The 17,290-nt window shown below is 39.4% G+C and overlaps 1 protein-coding gene across 2 annotated transcripts in view; it reads left to right on the top strand.

Moving 5' to 3' along the window:
• The window catches only part of AFF2 (ALF transcription elongation factor 2), a 335,533-nt gene that overhangs the window by 234,420 nt on the left and 83,823 nt on the right, over nucleotides 1–17,290 (top strand). For both annotated transcript variants that reach the window (XM_048959912.1, XM_048959911.1), the window contains exon 8: nucleotides 8,114–8,165. In XM_048959912.1, the coding sequence (XP_048815869.1) occupies nucleotides 8,114–8,165 (52 nt within the window). The remainder of the gene's footprint in view (nucleotides 1–8,113; nucleotides 8,166–17,290) is intronic.

Below are 17,290 nucleotides of genomic sequence, written 5' to 3'. Positions count from 1 at the left end.
CTACAGTCCTGCTGCAGGACTGTGCCCAGGCAGTGAGAAAGAGGCAGAAGTCTCCTTGTGCGTGTTGTGCTGCATATTGGAGGTGTAGGACCTCAGTGGCTACTGCAGATGAGCTGTGGGACAGGCAGGTGCTGGTCCCAACACCAATTGAGTGGAAGGGTCGTGGCTGCCACTGGTGCTCAGAGGCTGGAACAGACTAGAGCTGCTGGTGAGCAACGTTGCAGCCTTCCCACCCAGCAGGCACTGAACGAATTTCTCTATTTCATCATCTATCTGTGCAGCTCCTCTCAGTCCTAGCACCCATGCTGTAGAGAAACAGAGTTAATCTCAGTCTGTGCTGCCCTGTCCCTGTAAAGTGCCTTGGGGGCTCCATGTCATTCTTATCTCTAACATTGAAGTGCAGTCTCTCTCCATGACACTGAACTTTACAGACAGCAATTTAGAATTAAAAGCAAATGCTTCAAATGGCAGAAATGATTTTATGTACTTAAGTAGAGGTCAGAGCTGCAAAAAATGAACAGAAAAGCTGCTTCCACTCCAGACCAGGTTATTGAAGCTTAAGATTTCCAGGCAGAACTCATTTCCAATCTGCATGAACAAAAAGGCTTTTCTCTTCAGTTGCAAGATTAGTCACTGCAAGGGGAAAACAGAGGAGAGGAAGATTTGTGAATGTCACGTTGGTACCAACAGCTCATCAAGCAGCTCCTTAAAGGAGTCACTTTCCTATCATACTGAAAATGGAATAAAATAAAATATACAACTATGTAATCGATGCATGAAAGTAATGTCCTTCCGTGTGCACTGTAGAGCATTAGATAGATGAACCAGTCTCGTGTTACTTTTTCCCCACTGAACAACTCTGTTTAATATATTTTCTGGTATGATTTTTTAAAGTTACCTTTGCAAGTTGCTGTGGAATTATCAATCACTTGTGTAAATGTGTACTAACTTCCCAAAGCCTCTGTGTGTACATATGCCAATCCTACTCTCATGTTATTGGACATTCTCCTTGGGGTCAGGATTGGACCTCAGTAAGAGTGTGAGTCAGAAAATTATTTGATATGGCACAATATTATGTGAACTAAACATAAAGACTTCCATCTATGCTTGCAACAAACATAAAGTTTGGTAGCAGTTTTTTCCCTCCTCCCATAGTTCTTGTCTCAGCTTTAATGAAAAACAAAATGTCTGTCAATGGAGAGGTCATTACAGTGCATTTAGTACCAACTTAATGTTTTGGTTTTCTTGAAGAGCTTTTTGAGCATAGACATTAATAGATGGCTAGATAAAAAAAATTCTTCCACTGAAAGAATACATTTTGCTTAATCCTTTTGAAATTAAGAGATGATATGGAGAGATGAGTAATGAAGTGCACTTTCTGATTGTGAGGCACCTAATAGATAATCACAGGGGTTACATTTCTCTCACCAGCTGTAATTATATTAATTACTGGTATGGTGCCAGAAACACTAAGGCAGAATGAGTGTGACAACACAAAATTGAGTGTTTATTAGCAAGACATCTTTCTCCATCAACTGGACCAGGAGGAGGCTGACACACTAAAGTGTGCTTCTCCTGTGGGAGGGAAGAGACCAGGAACCTCTATCGCATATAGGCTTTTTTGCAGTGAAGGCATACAATATGACTTCAGTTCTTTCTGAAGGGAGGCAGCTTCAGGTCAGAGGCTGAAGATCTGATTGGTTCTTCAAGCAAATTAATTTTAGTCGGGCCTCTGAAGCTACTCAAATGAGTAGAAGTTACTCCTTTGAGAAAGAGCTCACCAGAATGAGCATGTCATCGACCAGAATGTAATGAAGGGAAGCACTGGATGAGGAGAAGGAAAAATTATGAAGCTATATCTAACTATATATAAAATTGCTGGACAAGCGGCCCTGAATATTAGAGTAAATTGTGCTTATAAATTCCATTTAATCTTCTGAGATTTTCTTTTACTGTAACTCTTACACTGTCTCAAAGGAAATATTTTAAAGATGACTTGCACATTTCAGCAAAAGAATGAATATCAGGTTTCAAGATTTATAGATGGGATGTTTTAAAACAAAAGCTCTTCTTTTTTCCGTTGGTATTACTCTACCATTTATTTTCATTTCCCCAGGTTCTTTGTCCACTGTATTATAAACTTCTCGGGGGAAATCTATCATTAGATGTTTTCACACACATAGAGCCCCTTTCTCCCCCTTGATAAATGATAAAATTGTGCTCCAGTGTGTGCAGCACATTCTTGAAATACATCTGAATTCCATTATACAGTTTGTCATTTGCATGATACCTTTTGAGTTACTACTCTCAAGAGAAGTCTTATATGCTACAGAGAAATGCACTAGGAAAATGGAAAAACAAGCTCAGTGTATGTCCACAGGATAAAGCAGTGTAGATTGTGTTGAACGAATGGCCTTATTTCCATGAAAGTTCAGAGGGAGAAAAAGTTGTATCTCCCCAGTTACTGGTCACTATTTCCATGGACAGGTGTTCTCTCCACATTCAATGCTCAAGCTGGTACAGCACTACTTCTTTCACCACAAAAACGTTTGGTTCCTTCCTGTTCTGCTTTTAAGGCTTATTATGTATCATAAGTGACATTTGCTGTAATGGGCTGTGTTTTCTGTTTAACGAACAGAATAACTAGTTGTGGCACATCTCTAATCTGAGTCACACAAACCTTCATTTTAAAGTGTCCACTTGTATCAAAAGGAGGTTAAAGCAAGAAGGAACTTCTTTCCTTGGAAAGCCCCTGTGTCATCTGTATGCTCCCTGTACTAACCACTGCTTCTCCTAAACAGTGCTTTGCTGTGCCTTTTGTGTCTCTAGGCTTAACTTCATTCTTACCTTTTCGCTAAAGCCAAATTGTAGCAGTACAGTCCGCCACCCATGTTTCACTCAGTGAGGTTGCAAGAACTAAAAAGGCTGGATGTGGCTCTGGGCAGCCTGGTCTGCTGGTTGGCGACCCTGCACACAGCAGAAGGGTGGAAACTAGATGGTCTTTTTAGTCCTTTCCTATCCAGGCCATTCTATAATCATAGAATGATTTTATGATGATTTTACCAGAGACAAATCCAGCAGAAAAGGCATGTGTATTTTTCTGTCACCATAGACTGTCCTCCTGCTTGCAGAAGCAATGTTCATGTTTGATGTAATACAACGCAGATGTGAGATCTATTTTGTACAAACATGGTTTGACATGATGAAGTTAATTTTCTGGGCAGCTCAGGATTAGGGAACTGCATAGTATTCACAGTATTCCCTTTGCTGTCAGCTTGCAACACCCTTTGCCCTTCCTTTCCATTCTCACAAGGCTTTTCTACATGTCAGTGGAGCTCCAGCACAGGGGTGAACTGATCAGAGAGCCAATTAGAAATGCAGAACCTGGATTCCATTTAGAAAATATTTTAAGCACCTCCTTCTTGATACTGACACATGAAACCTACAACAGCTTATTATATACAGCATACTCCCAATACAACCCTACATATCCCGAGCAGGAAGAACTGCATAAAGTTATTGGAAGGTTGTTGGCAATATCCAGACTTGATTCACTTCTAAAAAGCATTCAAATAAGATACACATTAAATCAAATAAAGAATGTTGAACTTGAAAATAGTCCCTTAAGAAGTTCTAATGCTCGGTAAAAGTACCTGAAATTATGGTGTACTGTGATGTGGTGTACAGTAATTTTTCAGGGAGGAGATTATCTCACATCTCGTAATCAAATCCTATCTTGGTAATCAAAAGATCCCAAAACAGCAGGTCTGGCGTGCACTGAAGATGCAAACTGTTCTGTGTATATTCAGCCAAGCTTGGTGGCACCCCAGTAAGTTACATACCCACATCCCAGGCTAATTTTAGGGTTCTGCTGCCGTAGTTCCTCCCTGTAATGATGGCTTGGAAAGCTCATTTCAGTGATTCAGGTGTCACATGAAGTCCTATGTTATCTTGCTCTGCATCTTCGGCCTCCTCTGTTCACAGCTTCTTAGAGCAGCTCAGACAGGTGTCTAGACTTAGATTTCAGCTGCTGCAAACCATTTGGAGTGGTTGAGGAACTGTGTGACTCTTTGTGTTGAACATGGAGAAAAAAAACATGTAAAATATTCTTTCCTGCTGAGAAACAGAATACGTGATACAGGCATTACCTTTTAATATTACCTGTTGGTAGACACAGAGAGGTTTCTGATTAATAAAAAATGATGTTTTTGAAAAATACATGTGCAGACAAAGAGAGAATATAATTTAACTTGCTGGACCAAAGTCATAGTAAACTGATCTTAAAAAGCTCATTTTGATTCTGGAATATTTCATGACATACTGATGTCCAGTGCAAGCTGAGGGCTCCTAAAAATAATATTTTGTTGTTACAGTCTCTACTAAGACTCTTACATTTATCCTAATAAAGCCCTCATTCAGACATTTCTCTAGTTAAATCTGTAAGAAGTACCTGCTTTGAGAGCATACTCATCCCTGGAGAAAGTGGGTGTTATAGGCAGTCTCACCCCTACTTACACCACAGATAAATTGTTGTTTTGTCACCATGTTTCTGCTTTGCACGAATTTCACATTCTGAACTGTAAACCTCTGAAAATTGTAGATTATAATAAATATGCTGACACAACTTTGTCTGTTAGAGTAAGTGGCATTGCTCTAATAATAAAATCAAAAATCCTACTTAATCCCACTCTTCCCCTAAAGTGGTGTTCTGCAATAGCTGCGGATGAGAAGACAAACAAGTACATGTATATTCAATATTAATGTCGACTGGGTCAGAGAAGAATAGGAAATAAAATGAATTTATAACACCTCTGGAAATAGCTTTTTGATACAGGCAGTTTTCTCTTTGATTTGCCCTCATTGAGGCTATTCTTTGTAATTTTAATATATCCTCAGAATTGGCCCTTATTAATAGCTGGCCTAATCTTAATAACAAATGTACACTGTAATCTCCATTCTGGGTGTCTTTTGAGGTCGGCAGGTACGTAGAGCAGAATAGATGATACGAGAATTTAGGAGACTCTCTCACTGATGAAAGCCTAATTTCGTGTTCAGAACTGACAGATAATGTTTGACAGAACTATTGATACAGAGCTCTTCTGTCTCAGTGAGGCTGAGCTGGGTTACCTCTATGAGTGATGGTGAAATAGTCACCCTGGGGTTATGGTTGCTGGCAATCTTAAAAAGACCTTATTGGGTTTTGAGTATCATCAGATGCTGTTGTCTTATAAATGAGAGTTAATAGGAACATTAAATGGTACAAGCTACTAGGCCTTCAGAATATTAAGCACAGTTTAAAACTGTGGAAGACCGTGTAGTCCTCCGCTTTCTGTAAAATATTGCATCTTCTAGCCAACGCCCCCTGGGAGCAGGGGTTATTTGAACTTTTCAGCATCCTACTTTCATTTGAACACACTGTGTATTTTTAATTTATCCCCTCACTTCTCTCCCTACCATAATATATTTATTGTTGATGCTCTACTCAGTTTCTCCTTAATTATTCCAGCTGCCTGAAGAATGTGATGCATTTTAGAAGCTGTGTGGTTTAGTTGTTTAACCTTTGAGTTTTGTAACTGAATGAGATGACATATCCTTTGTTTAGCAGAACTGGCTAAGAAGAATTATATACTCCAAATGATAAGCTTTGAACTGCTAAAGAAATACCGAAAACCAATTTTTTTCCTCTCTCTAGTCGCCTAAACATCCATTAGTCTCTTGAAGGGAACTCATAAATCCTGCAAATTTAGTTTATCTGAAACCAACTCTAACAGTTGTCCTTCCTACTAATCATGTTTTATATCCATTTTGTATTTTTCAATATTCAATAAACATGTCTTGTGCTTGCTGTACTTCTCTGGAAGGGTCTGCAGAGTAGGCTGTATAAGGACAGTTATTAATCACCCATTTCAGATGACTGTTGGCTAGTTTAGTAAGTGTATTCATTTATCTTTTTTATGTTTTTTTTTTCTTTTTTTTTTTTTTCTTTTCCCTTTCTTCTTTCCATTTATCTAATGTGGAATTTCCTTTGTCCTTTTTGGCTTATTTCTACTAGAATATGTCAAAAAATGAATGTAACCTGGAACAGATGAAAAAAATAAGATGACTGGAAAGAGGAAAATAAAAACAAACCCTTTGGGCTTCTTTCATGAAAAGATCCTATGCATTATGCCCTGTTAGATCTGCATTAAAAGTAATAAGTACATTATCTAGCAGCGCTGCTTTAAAGCAGTAGATAATTTACACATTAAAGTGAGATGTAGATTTAAAAGTTAGAGTGTTGGACTGAATTAGAGTCAAGAGTTAGGATGATATGGCCCTATATTAAGATAGTCTCCGTTTCCTGGGGGTGTTGTCCTTCTGGTGTGCAATGAGACTTGCAGATAAGAATCTGGGGCTGTGAATGGAGCGAGGCACGGCAGCATGCTGAGCGTGGCACTGCAAGCAATGGCACTGGGGAAACAAATGGATGTGTCTGCTAGATAAACAACATAAAAAGTTCCTGCTCATCACCGAAGTCCAGGCCTCTAAAGATTAATATTTCCTGAAGAATTCTTACTTCTAAAAGATTCCTTATCCACACTACAGTCTTACTTTTATGGGTTCACATATTACAGGGAGGCATCTGCCATTTATCAAGGGGTTAATGACTAGTAGTTATGTGTCCAGATACTTTGTAACCACCGAGCTGCCCGACAACAGAGGTCACTTGAAGACAGATGACTTACAAACCAGTTTAAGGATCTCCTTGCACTTTCTGTTTTTACGAGCAGGGCAGGGCTTCAAATGCTTTCCCATTGGCATTACTGTCCCCTCTTTAAAATTCCATACGCCATGAGGCTTTCACAAGTAGTCCTCAAACAGCAAAAAAATAATTGGAACATCTATTGATTGCCACAGTTATTTAAAGGCTAACAGTAAAAAAAAATCATAGACTTCAATCTCCATCGAAGCAGAAGGGAAGCGGAAGTTGCAATTTGTCATTCTCCTGCAGTGAGTAAGGCAGATCAGAGTGGGGGAAAGGATGCCAGTGGGTGTCACAGCAGATTGGGCGACATGCTGATTTGTGTGTCATCCTGCATTGCAAGAGGTGAGGTGCTGGAACAGCTGCCTTGAGAGGCTGTGGACGCTCTGTCTCTGGAGGTGTTCAAGGCCGGGTTGGATGTAGCCCTGGGCAGCCTGGTCTGCTACCAGATCTGGAGGGTGGTGGCCCTGCCTGTGGCAGGAGGAGCTGGAACACGATCACTGGGGTCCTTTCCAGCCCAAGCCTTTTATGATTCTGTGAATCTATGAAGTGTGCCCAGAGGAATAGCAGCTCTGAGAGGTACCACCTGATAAAATGTAAATGCGTGGGAAAGAGTATTTGGTCACTGTTAGTGTCTTTCTAGGTAGACAGACCATGAAAGACCTTTTCTGCAAAGACAGACAGCAAATAATGACTTTTTATCCCATTTTTTTGTGTTTTGAGATATACTAATTTTGCCTTTAAAAAAAACCCACAAAGTTACATGAGACAAGTGTTAATACAACAGTATGCATTATTTACCTTTATTCACCTCTTTCTTATGTCAAAGAAAAGGAAGGAGGTTTGGGGCTGCCTGACCTGTTGGGAGTTTTCTTCCCTTTTTAATGAAGGGCAGGGAGCAAAAAAAAAAAAAAAAGATATTAACAACTGGGAGGACACATTAAACTGAGAAAAACTCCTATGCTTTCTATTCCCCATTCTGCATTGTGAGTTAGGTGAGGTGGGATCAGTACAGGCCTCAAAAAAGATCAGTAATATCCTAGATCCAGAATAAAACACATTCCCCTTCTGTATTGCCACAGAAATACACATCAGTTTATATGGACTAATCACTATGAGATAGTCTGCAAATAAAAGAGAACATGAAGGAGGAGCTGACTGCCAAACTTCATAATGGACAGGTCTGAAAGTCATTTGTTCTTACCTAGTGTCTCACAGAACTAATAACAAACATGCACAGAGTATTCCTCAGTTTCCTTAGCATGGCTCTGATTCTGCCTGCTGTTGTTGAACTTAAGAGTGGTTCAGCCCGTTTTACATAACTTTAATTCATTGAATGTAATTCTGTCTCTTCGGGGTTGTTTTTTTCAGGATGCTTGAGGATGATCTCAAACTCAGCAGTGATGAAGATGACAGTGAACAGGTAAAACACATCTCAGTGCATTGACCATATAATCTGACAAAGGTTGATTTTTCTTTTTTTTTTTTTTTTTGGTCACTTGAATGTCTGTATGATCGTTTACTATACTTGCATCAAAAGCATCTTGAGGTGCTGCAGAATCCATTATCTTAGATTTTACCTGCACATAAAACCATTTCTGAATCTTTTACAGTCACTTCTAAATCTGCTCCGGTGGGAGGAAACATCTTCTTAAATAAGAATGCATTTTGGCTGTTTTGCTTAATTAACTGTGAAATAGGTTAAACTAAACCAAAACAATGAATGCTAATTTTGGAATAAGAGAACAAGCATGTTGTCATCTGGGAATACTAACGTGGTCTGAGTTCCTATCCACTGTACCAAATTAACTGTGGAACAACCTCCACTTGTTTCACACTCAATTTCTGAAATTGATGACCTGTTTGGAAGTGGGTGTAAAATGACCACATCAGACCACTAACACGACTGTAGAGTTGTTTTGCACTTTGCAATTCATCTGTAGGATTGAACACATGAAGTTTGAGTCTTTATGCTTTGCTCCAGTAAGTGAGAAAAGGGCTGGAGTCCCATAGAAAGTAATTCAGCAATTCCCGTTTGTGAGACGTAACATCTTCATTGTGTAGATCTAAATCAAAACTGAATGTCTTGGATCATTAATGAAGAAAAATTTTCAGAAAACTGTCTGATGTAATTCTCTGTTCTTCCCACTCTATAAATATTTACAAGTCATACTGGGAAAAAAAGGCTGGTGAAATTCATATTCTCAACATTCTTATTAGAAACACTGAGTCTTTGGTTTAAATTCATCTGTAGGTTGCTCTCAAAATAATACCTCCTATTTATTTCCATGGAAAGTACAATAGATACAAAGAGCACAACAGCATTGTTTGATAGAACAAGTTCTCAGCCACCAAACACTATTTCTCAACATAGTCACCACCATTAGCTAAGCATTTTTCCTAGAGATGAACAACAGCCCACAGGCCATGTTCACAAACACCTGCACCGGTGGAGGTGTCCCACTCTTACTAACACCGCTGCTGAAATGCACCACACAGCTCTCACTGTGTTCACATCCTCTGTTTGGTCTCCATACATTTTCAGCAAGCATAAGTGAATGCCAGTGGGTGCCATTTGTTTCTGCATGGAGGAATTCAATGTCACACCTTTACTTCATTTGTATTTCCATGTCAGACACCATTCTGTCAGACTACCCCTCTGCTGCCATCTGTCACACAGTGACAAAATATAACAAAGTTTGGCAATAATGTTCAGGCTCTGCTGCCATCCCTCCAACATCTACCTGACATTGTGGGCCAACATAATAAAATAGGAGGCATTACTTTTGGAGCAGCTCTACTACAGACTGAGATGTGTAAACATCTGTAGTAATGAGGAAAGTAAGCTATCTGATCTGATCTGTTCAGCAGGGGGAATGCTAAGCATAAGTGGATGTTCCTTTCTTATTTACTTTTAAATTACCTGAATGCACTCCTTCAACCCATCTAATCCATCCTTTAGGGCACGTGTGTCCAACACATGGCCTGCAGCCTGCATGCAGGCTTGGACAGACGGTAATGTGGCCCCACAAGGTCACACAATTTTAGCATTACTAATGTGATTTTTAGCAATATTTTTCATGTGTTGATCATGCATAGCTTGAATGTGGACTGCGTAGGAGACAACAGAACACGGTGGAGGAGAGGGCACAGAGCAGTTCCATCTCTGGCTCTCATGCCTGCCATACACACTCGATCAGATGAAAACCCACGTGTGTTACACATGGACTGCTGCCACTTAGCAAGTAAAACTTGGTTATTGTCAGCAATGATTCAACCTACCTACAAGTGTGTGCGCCTGTGAAGGCACACTTTTTACTATTAAGCCAACAAGTAGATTTTCTTATTTAATTATTAATATTGGGCATGTGTTGTTTTATAAGTTAATAATTTAATTTATTCATCAGTTTCTCAAAAACGAGGTCAAATATCCCACTAGCTTTATATTGCCCTCCTTTTATTTATTTTTTTAATAAAAAATACACACACACACACACAAAAAGAACTTTTGTTATTTCTATACATTAGCTATGTTGTATTTTACATGCAGCCCAAGACAATTCCTCTTCACTCAGCACAGCCCAGGCTAGCCAGAAGGTTGGACACCCACACTTTAGAGTCATATCAGGCAAAATGCACCTTCCAGTGTCATTTGACCCCTTAGTCATACAAGTCAGTACTATTAGCACCAAGAACAACTGGCATTCTCACATGAAGGCCAAGAATCAAAAGCCTGCATTGATGCAATGTGCTATTGTACAGGCATGTTGGCTGGCCCAAATGTTCCCATAGGCTGACATTGCAACATAACATTGAAATCTGCAAAATTTAGGAACAGTAAAATATCCTCAGGCAGGATTTTTTTGTTGTTGTTTTTTTGTTTGTTTGTTTTTTGCTATAGCAATTTTCCACTGATTTCAGCAGGCTTACTCCAGATTTATACAATTTACACTGACTCAATGTTATCTCTGATATCAACACCATGCAGGAAGCCCACATTTTGTCTCCACCACATAACGTCGAATTGGCAGCTCTAAAAGCACTGCTGTTATACTGTCAGTGTCCCTTAGCCAAAGGCAGGGCTTATGCTGGGAAGCAGTGTTTCCCTGCTCACAGTTCAGAGGCAGCAACTTAGGTGTGGAGCTGTGCCCAAGCTGTAGGAAGCCTCAAACTGCACCAAAACTTTACAAGACTTTACAGCAGTATGTTTGACAGTGTATGCTGAAAATGAGAGAGCTGCAGTATGGAGCATTCACGTCTATTCTCAAAATTTTATAGTTCACAGAAAATGTTTTTGTTTCTGTTTTCTTCTGTTAGGCAATATGAGTTTCATGTCACTCTGAGTGATAAGCATTGATTAATATCTCCTCAGATCTCCCAAGCGTCTTCCAAAGAGGCAGATTATGGTATCTATATTTAGAGATTCAAAACAAGAATGGATCCAATCATGCAAAAAGTAAATGAACTGTTTGGACAGTAAGCACACCAGTCGTATTTCTTCAGTTTCCTGCACTTAACAAGAATAATTTACCTTTCCTACGTAGCCCACAAACGTGTCTATGTGTCGTTTGTATGTGCATTACAAATAGAAAGTGTAGGCAATATGATATACACTATGGGAAAGAACTCCACAGGTTTTTAGATTTCCTGGAAACATGACTGTATGTGTCTGTCCTTTAGATTCTTGTCACACTGCATCCCAGAGAAAGGCCTTGCAAAGCTGGGCAGTATGGCTCTGCTGCATCACTCAAGCATTACACTGGCAGTACCTTCACACTTCAGCAGCTTCTGCCATCACTCTCTAAAGGAAAGAAAGGGGCCTGGGTGTGGAAAGAAGGCTGGCCTAACACATTGGTCAGACACCAAAAACATCAGCAAAGCAATGGCGATGGTTTTTGTCTGCAAAATATTATTTACGAAAGATATGCAGAACATCCACCCATTCATGAGGGACAGGTGAGGGTGATTACAGTATGCAAATTAGAAGATGTTGAATTTTCAGCTTTGGGCTTATAAAAATGTGGGTTTATAACAATGTGTTTTCATTAACATAGAAATTTTGCATGCAAATAACTACAGCTGTACACACATATATCTTCTGAAGGGACAGAAAGATTAGAACTCAAAACCATTGTAACAATTTATGCAGCAACGTTCTAAAGAATCATTCTCACTGCAATCTCTGATTTTTTCTGCTATAGGCTTGTAGCCGAAGTGAAGCACAAGCTAGCATTTACTTGTTTTTATTTATAAAAATACAACATGTAAAAAACAGAACCTCGTGACTAGTATTTCATGGAAGCCGAAATTCTTTGAGAACAGCCGTCAGTAGGGAGTCCTAGGACCTAGGCTTGTATTTGTCCCTTGAGAATTGCTTGGGACTCTTCAATACTTGCATGGAAGGGGCAGTGGTGGCAGTGATCCATATAATGCACCTCGATACCAGCTTTCAGTGAATGTCTATGGTATGTAGAGAGTGATCTATCAGCCTGTCTTCTGAGACTACCAGTAGTCCATCTGTCTTGTTGCAAGTCTGTTAGAAGCTTGCCTGCAATAAACAAAACTCTCATGTCCTGTTCTTTCACCCCTGCAAATGAGCACACACATTTCTGATCTGCACTGCGCTTACTTAGGGGCCCATGAACCTCGTATTTTTTCAGTTGTTATACAGCTCCTTCCTCTTCTCAGTGTTGAGGAGAAACCTAAACCATGATCATTCTGATCTGAGGAGGCTGAGACTGATTTTTTGATAAAATGAGAACTAATAGTTTGAAGCTAGTGAAAGGTATTTAGTCTATTTAGATATCATTAGTGGTTTTGTTACTGAATACACTGTTCACTTACAGCTTTTCAAACAGGATGGAAGTGGTTCCTAAGGGCTATGTTATGAAGAGCCCTTCTTAATTTGAAAATGTTAGGTCTTCTTGGTTCTGCTAGGAAAAAAAGAGGCTATCCTCTCTAATTGCACTCCAAAAGGCTTAAGAAGCTTCATCAAGCAAGTGGTGACTGGAAATCCAAACTACCTAGTGTCAAACTGCTGCACATTGCAAAGAAACGTCGTGGTTGTCCTCTCTTTTTAGACTCTATGACTACACGCTCTGGCAGCGGTGGGCTTGGAGTAGAAGTTCTTAGGCTATAGCATGCAGGAGGTCCAATGAGATGATCCTCGAGGGTCCCTTCTGACTTCAGATCTGTAAATCTTTGGACTGTATTGATCATAGCTATAGGTCGTGAAGGAAGCTAGAAGTTACCCAACCTCCAGTCATCATTTTTTGGGCATTGGAGAGACTGCAGTTATCACCTATATCTAACACATGTAAACACATCCCACAATACCTTCAGTGTAGACACTTTAGATCTGGTCACATGACACATGCTTTGTCTCTTAGACAAAATGCTGATTCTTATGTCTTTCACTGTGGGTGATTTGGGATTAAAGACCCACAGAAAACGACAGGTTAGATCTGGAATCAATTTTCATTTACAGCTGAGAAGCAGTTATTGATGTTGTGCTCACAGTTCAATAAAAGATCTGAGGATATAGACCTTGTGTTTCTTTTTCAATATAAGCAGCATAATCAGTCGCAAATGTTTTTACAAAGAAAATTGCACTGACAGCTTTATTAAAATTGCTGTCTTTAAAGTTTTAAGATGTCAAAAATTTGACCTACTCGAATGGTTTTTAATATGCATACTGACCAATCCAATAGATTTTTATGTCATGTATTTATAATATCAGATATTATAAATGTTTAATATATTGTTTGAGAAGTATTGTTACTTTTAAGTATCGCCTGTGTTTTGAACTCTACTGAGAGGAACACTGCACTCATACTGCATTCAAAGTTCCTCTTGCACAATATTTTTAGGTTGCCCACAACAGGTATTGTCAAGGCAGATGACACACAGGTTCATAGTAAAAACATTAGCTGACAAGGTATTTCAGAGATGCTGCTGTTGATGCTCTTCTCTAAGAGTGGTGATTTTTAGATGGCTTTATCACTACGTTAAAAAACTAACTCAGAAATTAGAGTAGATATTGTTTTCAATTAGTAGCTCAGTTCAGCTAAAAGAGCTTGGATAAAAAATGGATTTGTGTTTTTGTTCCTTAAAGCACCTCAAATTCGCTTTGAGTTCAAAGGCATCCAAATGAGTTTTGTCTGGATACAGTGTTATAAAGAGCTGTAGTGTACTCAGTTTTCTTTAACCAGCTCCTCTTTGTTCTTTCGCCTAAGGAATAGTCTTGTTAACCCCTGAAACACATTCGTAATTGAAAGCACATCACTAGTTTTCTGTGTGTGTTTTGACTAAAGAAACTTTGATACTAACTGCATTGTTTTCATGTAAATAGTATTTTTGGCAAACAAATGAGATGTTTTTCGTTTCTATTGTGTTGGGTTTTTTTTTTCCCTTCTTCACTTAATGATTGTCACCTTATTTGAACTCCTCTGATAACCAACTACAGAAACATTGTTGTGATAAGACAAACACAAGACATAGACATAATCCATGGCCTTGATCTGCCTTCTGTATTTTACACAAACATTTTTATTTTTTGCTATGTTACTACTAGGTAATTATCTACAAAGTGTTTGACTTTGTAGCTCAATCTGAAAAGGCGATCAGCTGATCTTTGAATTGTTATAATGCATACTGAACTTTCAAATATTCAATTAATTGTTTTTAAACCTATGACATGTAAAGATGCACTCGGCTTTCGTCTTCAAACGTGTTTTAAAGTGATATGGCCACCACTTTCATTGTAACAATAGATATCCTTTCCTGTGGTCATTTATCCCGCTTTTTTAGCTGGATCCTGAACAAGCTGTTTACTCCCCAAGGTTTTGCTGCATTTTCATTTACTTTGTTATCAGCAGAAAGGCTGAGGAACAGCTCTTCAGTAATGCCATCAATACTGCACGCACAGTGAGAGAGGTCATCTTGTCAAAGCTGTGGAAAAATCAGATGGATTAGAATGAAACTAGGTGCAAAATAACTTTGATAGAGTCTTTAATGTAAACAGTTTATCTGTCACCAGGTTTCGTCTAAATCCCAGAGTGATGCAGCATCTGTTGTAGACACAGCAGTGTGTTTTGATAAAGAACCCACTTTCCAGTGTTTAAGATCTACAGTCATGTTTTGTAATTGTAGGGAAATGTTTTTCATTGAGCCATTAATGAAAACAGAAGCTACTAGGATAGTGCAGTCATTCTTCTCAGTCTGTAACTATGAAAAATCCCTTCATGAAGATATGCCTCTTCTTGCTACCTCAGTCCCTTCAAATTATTTTATTCTGCACAACACTAGTAGAAACAGCTGTGTACTACTATCAACCACATAAAATGAATTCTCCAGCTTCCATTAGACCAGTCTTTGGAAATAAGGGATTTGATGGCTGACGTCTAAGGTACTGATTCACACAGCAGTGACATAGGTTCCTACCATTGTTTTTGTTTATTATCAGCAAAAGCTTTCTGCAGCTGCTGTGGGATCTGAGGTGAACTTGATGTAGTTATGAGCAGAGAACATGGCACACCACTAAACTGTATGGTGTTATCAAAGGCTTTTCACTTTTTCAGACTCAAAGAATCTCGTGTAACTGTTTCTGCACATGTTGTTATTGCGGAGGTCATCTCTCATTGGGGACAGGGATTAATACAGCCCTCAGGAGGAATGGTTGCTGTAGACTGCACAGTTCTGTAGATCAACAACAAGAAGGTTGCCCCTGCAGATGGCAGGCATAGTCTTACCTCAGTTGCATGCATCTGCACTGGAAGAACTAGAGAAGCCCCATCCCTTCCACTGAGCTGCCTTTCCCATGGGTTGCCTGGTATGCTAAAAAACTTTCTACCGCAGTAGAGAAAATAATGCAAAAAGGAAAATACTGGAAGGTGAGCAGCTCTAGCCAAGACTGAAATGCCTTTGTTGAAAAGGATAAATACGGCTGCAAGAATTTCTCTCCTCGCATTCCCACAAATAAGCAGGCCCCTCAGCGCTCTCTTAAGCATTTGCATTTCATAGGTTTAGTTTTTCATGCCACTAGCCTGAAGCAACCAAACTGTCAGCTGTGCCACTAGAAATCATTCACCTCAAGGAAAAGCTTTAGACATAGACCTGGTGCCTCTATCACTAATTAAATAGAGGTGGAAATACCGTTTTTTTCCTGAGCAGAGCTATAAGGCCCATACATTGGAGATCTGCCAGCTTTTTGGGAAAAGGAGGGAAGAGGGAGGTACAGCTTTCAGTCCTCAGGATGGATCACATACACTGTGTGTGCACACATGCCTGTGCACATATGTTTTTATAAAGGAGACTTTATTATTATCACGGAGAAAAATACATTTCCCCAAGTCCTTTGGCATACACATGCCACTTATGCAAAAGTCTTGCATTGTTTTGGCAGAAAGCAAAGGCAGCAACAGCTGAGATAATTGATTGACAACAATATTGTTGTTGTTAAGGAAAAGCCAGACTTGACTGTACTGTCCTATAAAAATAAATCTGAGGTCTGTGGTATCTGTGGGCCGTCTAGGTGCTCAACACTCATTAATCCAACCACACAGGAAACATTTATCTTCTATTTCTCCTCAAAAGGAGAGTGTGATTTTTTATTATGCATGCTCTGCAAAGCATTTTGGTAAAGAAATTGTCTGGCTTTTCTATACTGGCCATCTGCAGCATTGCTCTTATGTAAAAGCCCAGACAACTATGTATGTGAACCTCAAAATCTGAACTCTTTGGAGTTTTTCACACTAGTAGAATGTAGCACTAGTCTTCGCTTAAGGCTGGGGGGCTGCAAATATCTCGACAGAGGGACTCATAGGTGGCCAGAACAAGTGTAGAAGTAGGTGATGAAAAGGGCGTGATAAATCCAGTAATTAACTTGTCAGCTAGAATAAGGGAAGAGGAACTGAAAGTTGATTTCCTCTGGAGGAGTTCCAGGAGGAGAATGGTAATGAGAACTAAACACCCTAATTTTTCTTACGATGAATGCATCTGCCACTGAAAGGTTTGTTGGGGTTGGAGGTACTTCATTTTGTACCATCAGGATGAATCTTCCAAGAACAGACCTCCTACTCACATGTAGGGGCAGGCTTGAAGAAGCACAGTGTGACACTGCAGGCTTGGGCCTGCTTCTCTCCCACAGAACATGTGTGCTTTACAAAGCTACCACTCTTCATGGCAATACAATATGTGTAATTTTCAGAGCTGTGCTACTCGGCAAAGTCATTTGAGCAATATGGTAAACCAGACCACGGGTAGCAAAGAGTTATTTTATGTGTGTTTACTTCTACTGCCTATTTGATTTAATATTCAGGGTAAATTTCATGTTCAGTATAAACTAAAATCCTTAAAATCCTGTATAGGAGAAAAAAACAAACAGCACGAACAAATGAACAATAGCAACATCATTACACACCTTTCCAGCACCACCAGTGCTGGTACTCTTTGACTCAGCCCTTTTGCTTCTCAAATCTGGGAGATTCTTCATTAAGAGTAGGGACAAAACTTAGGATAGATTGGAATCCTGGAGGAATGAGTTAAAGA

The sequence above is a fragment of the Lagopus muta genome, chromosome 13 (genome assembly GCF_023343835.1).
Source record: "Lagopus muta isolate bLagMut1 chromosome 13, bLagMut1 primary, whole genome shotgun sequence".
Taxonomy (NCBI): Eukaryota; Metazoa; Chordata; class Aves; order Galliformes; family Phasianidae; genus Lagopus; species Lagopus muta.
This window is presented reverse-complemented; position numbering and strand designations above follow the sequence as displayed.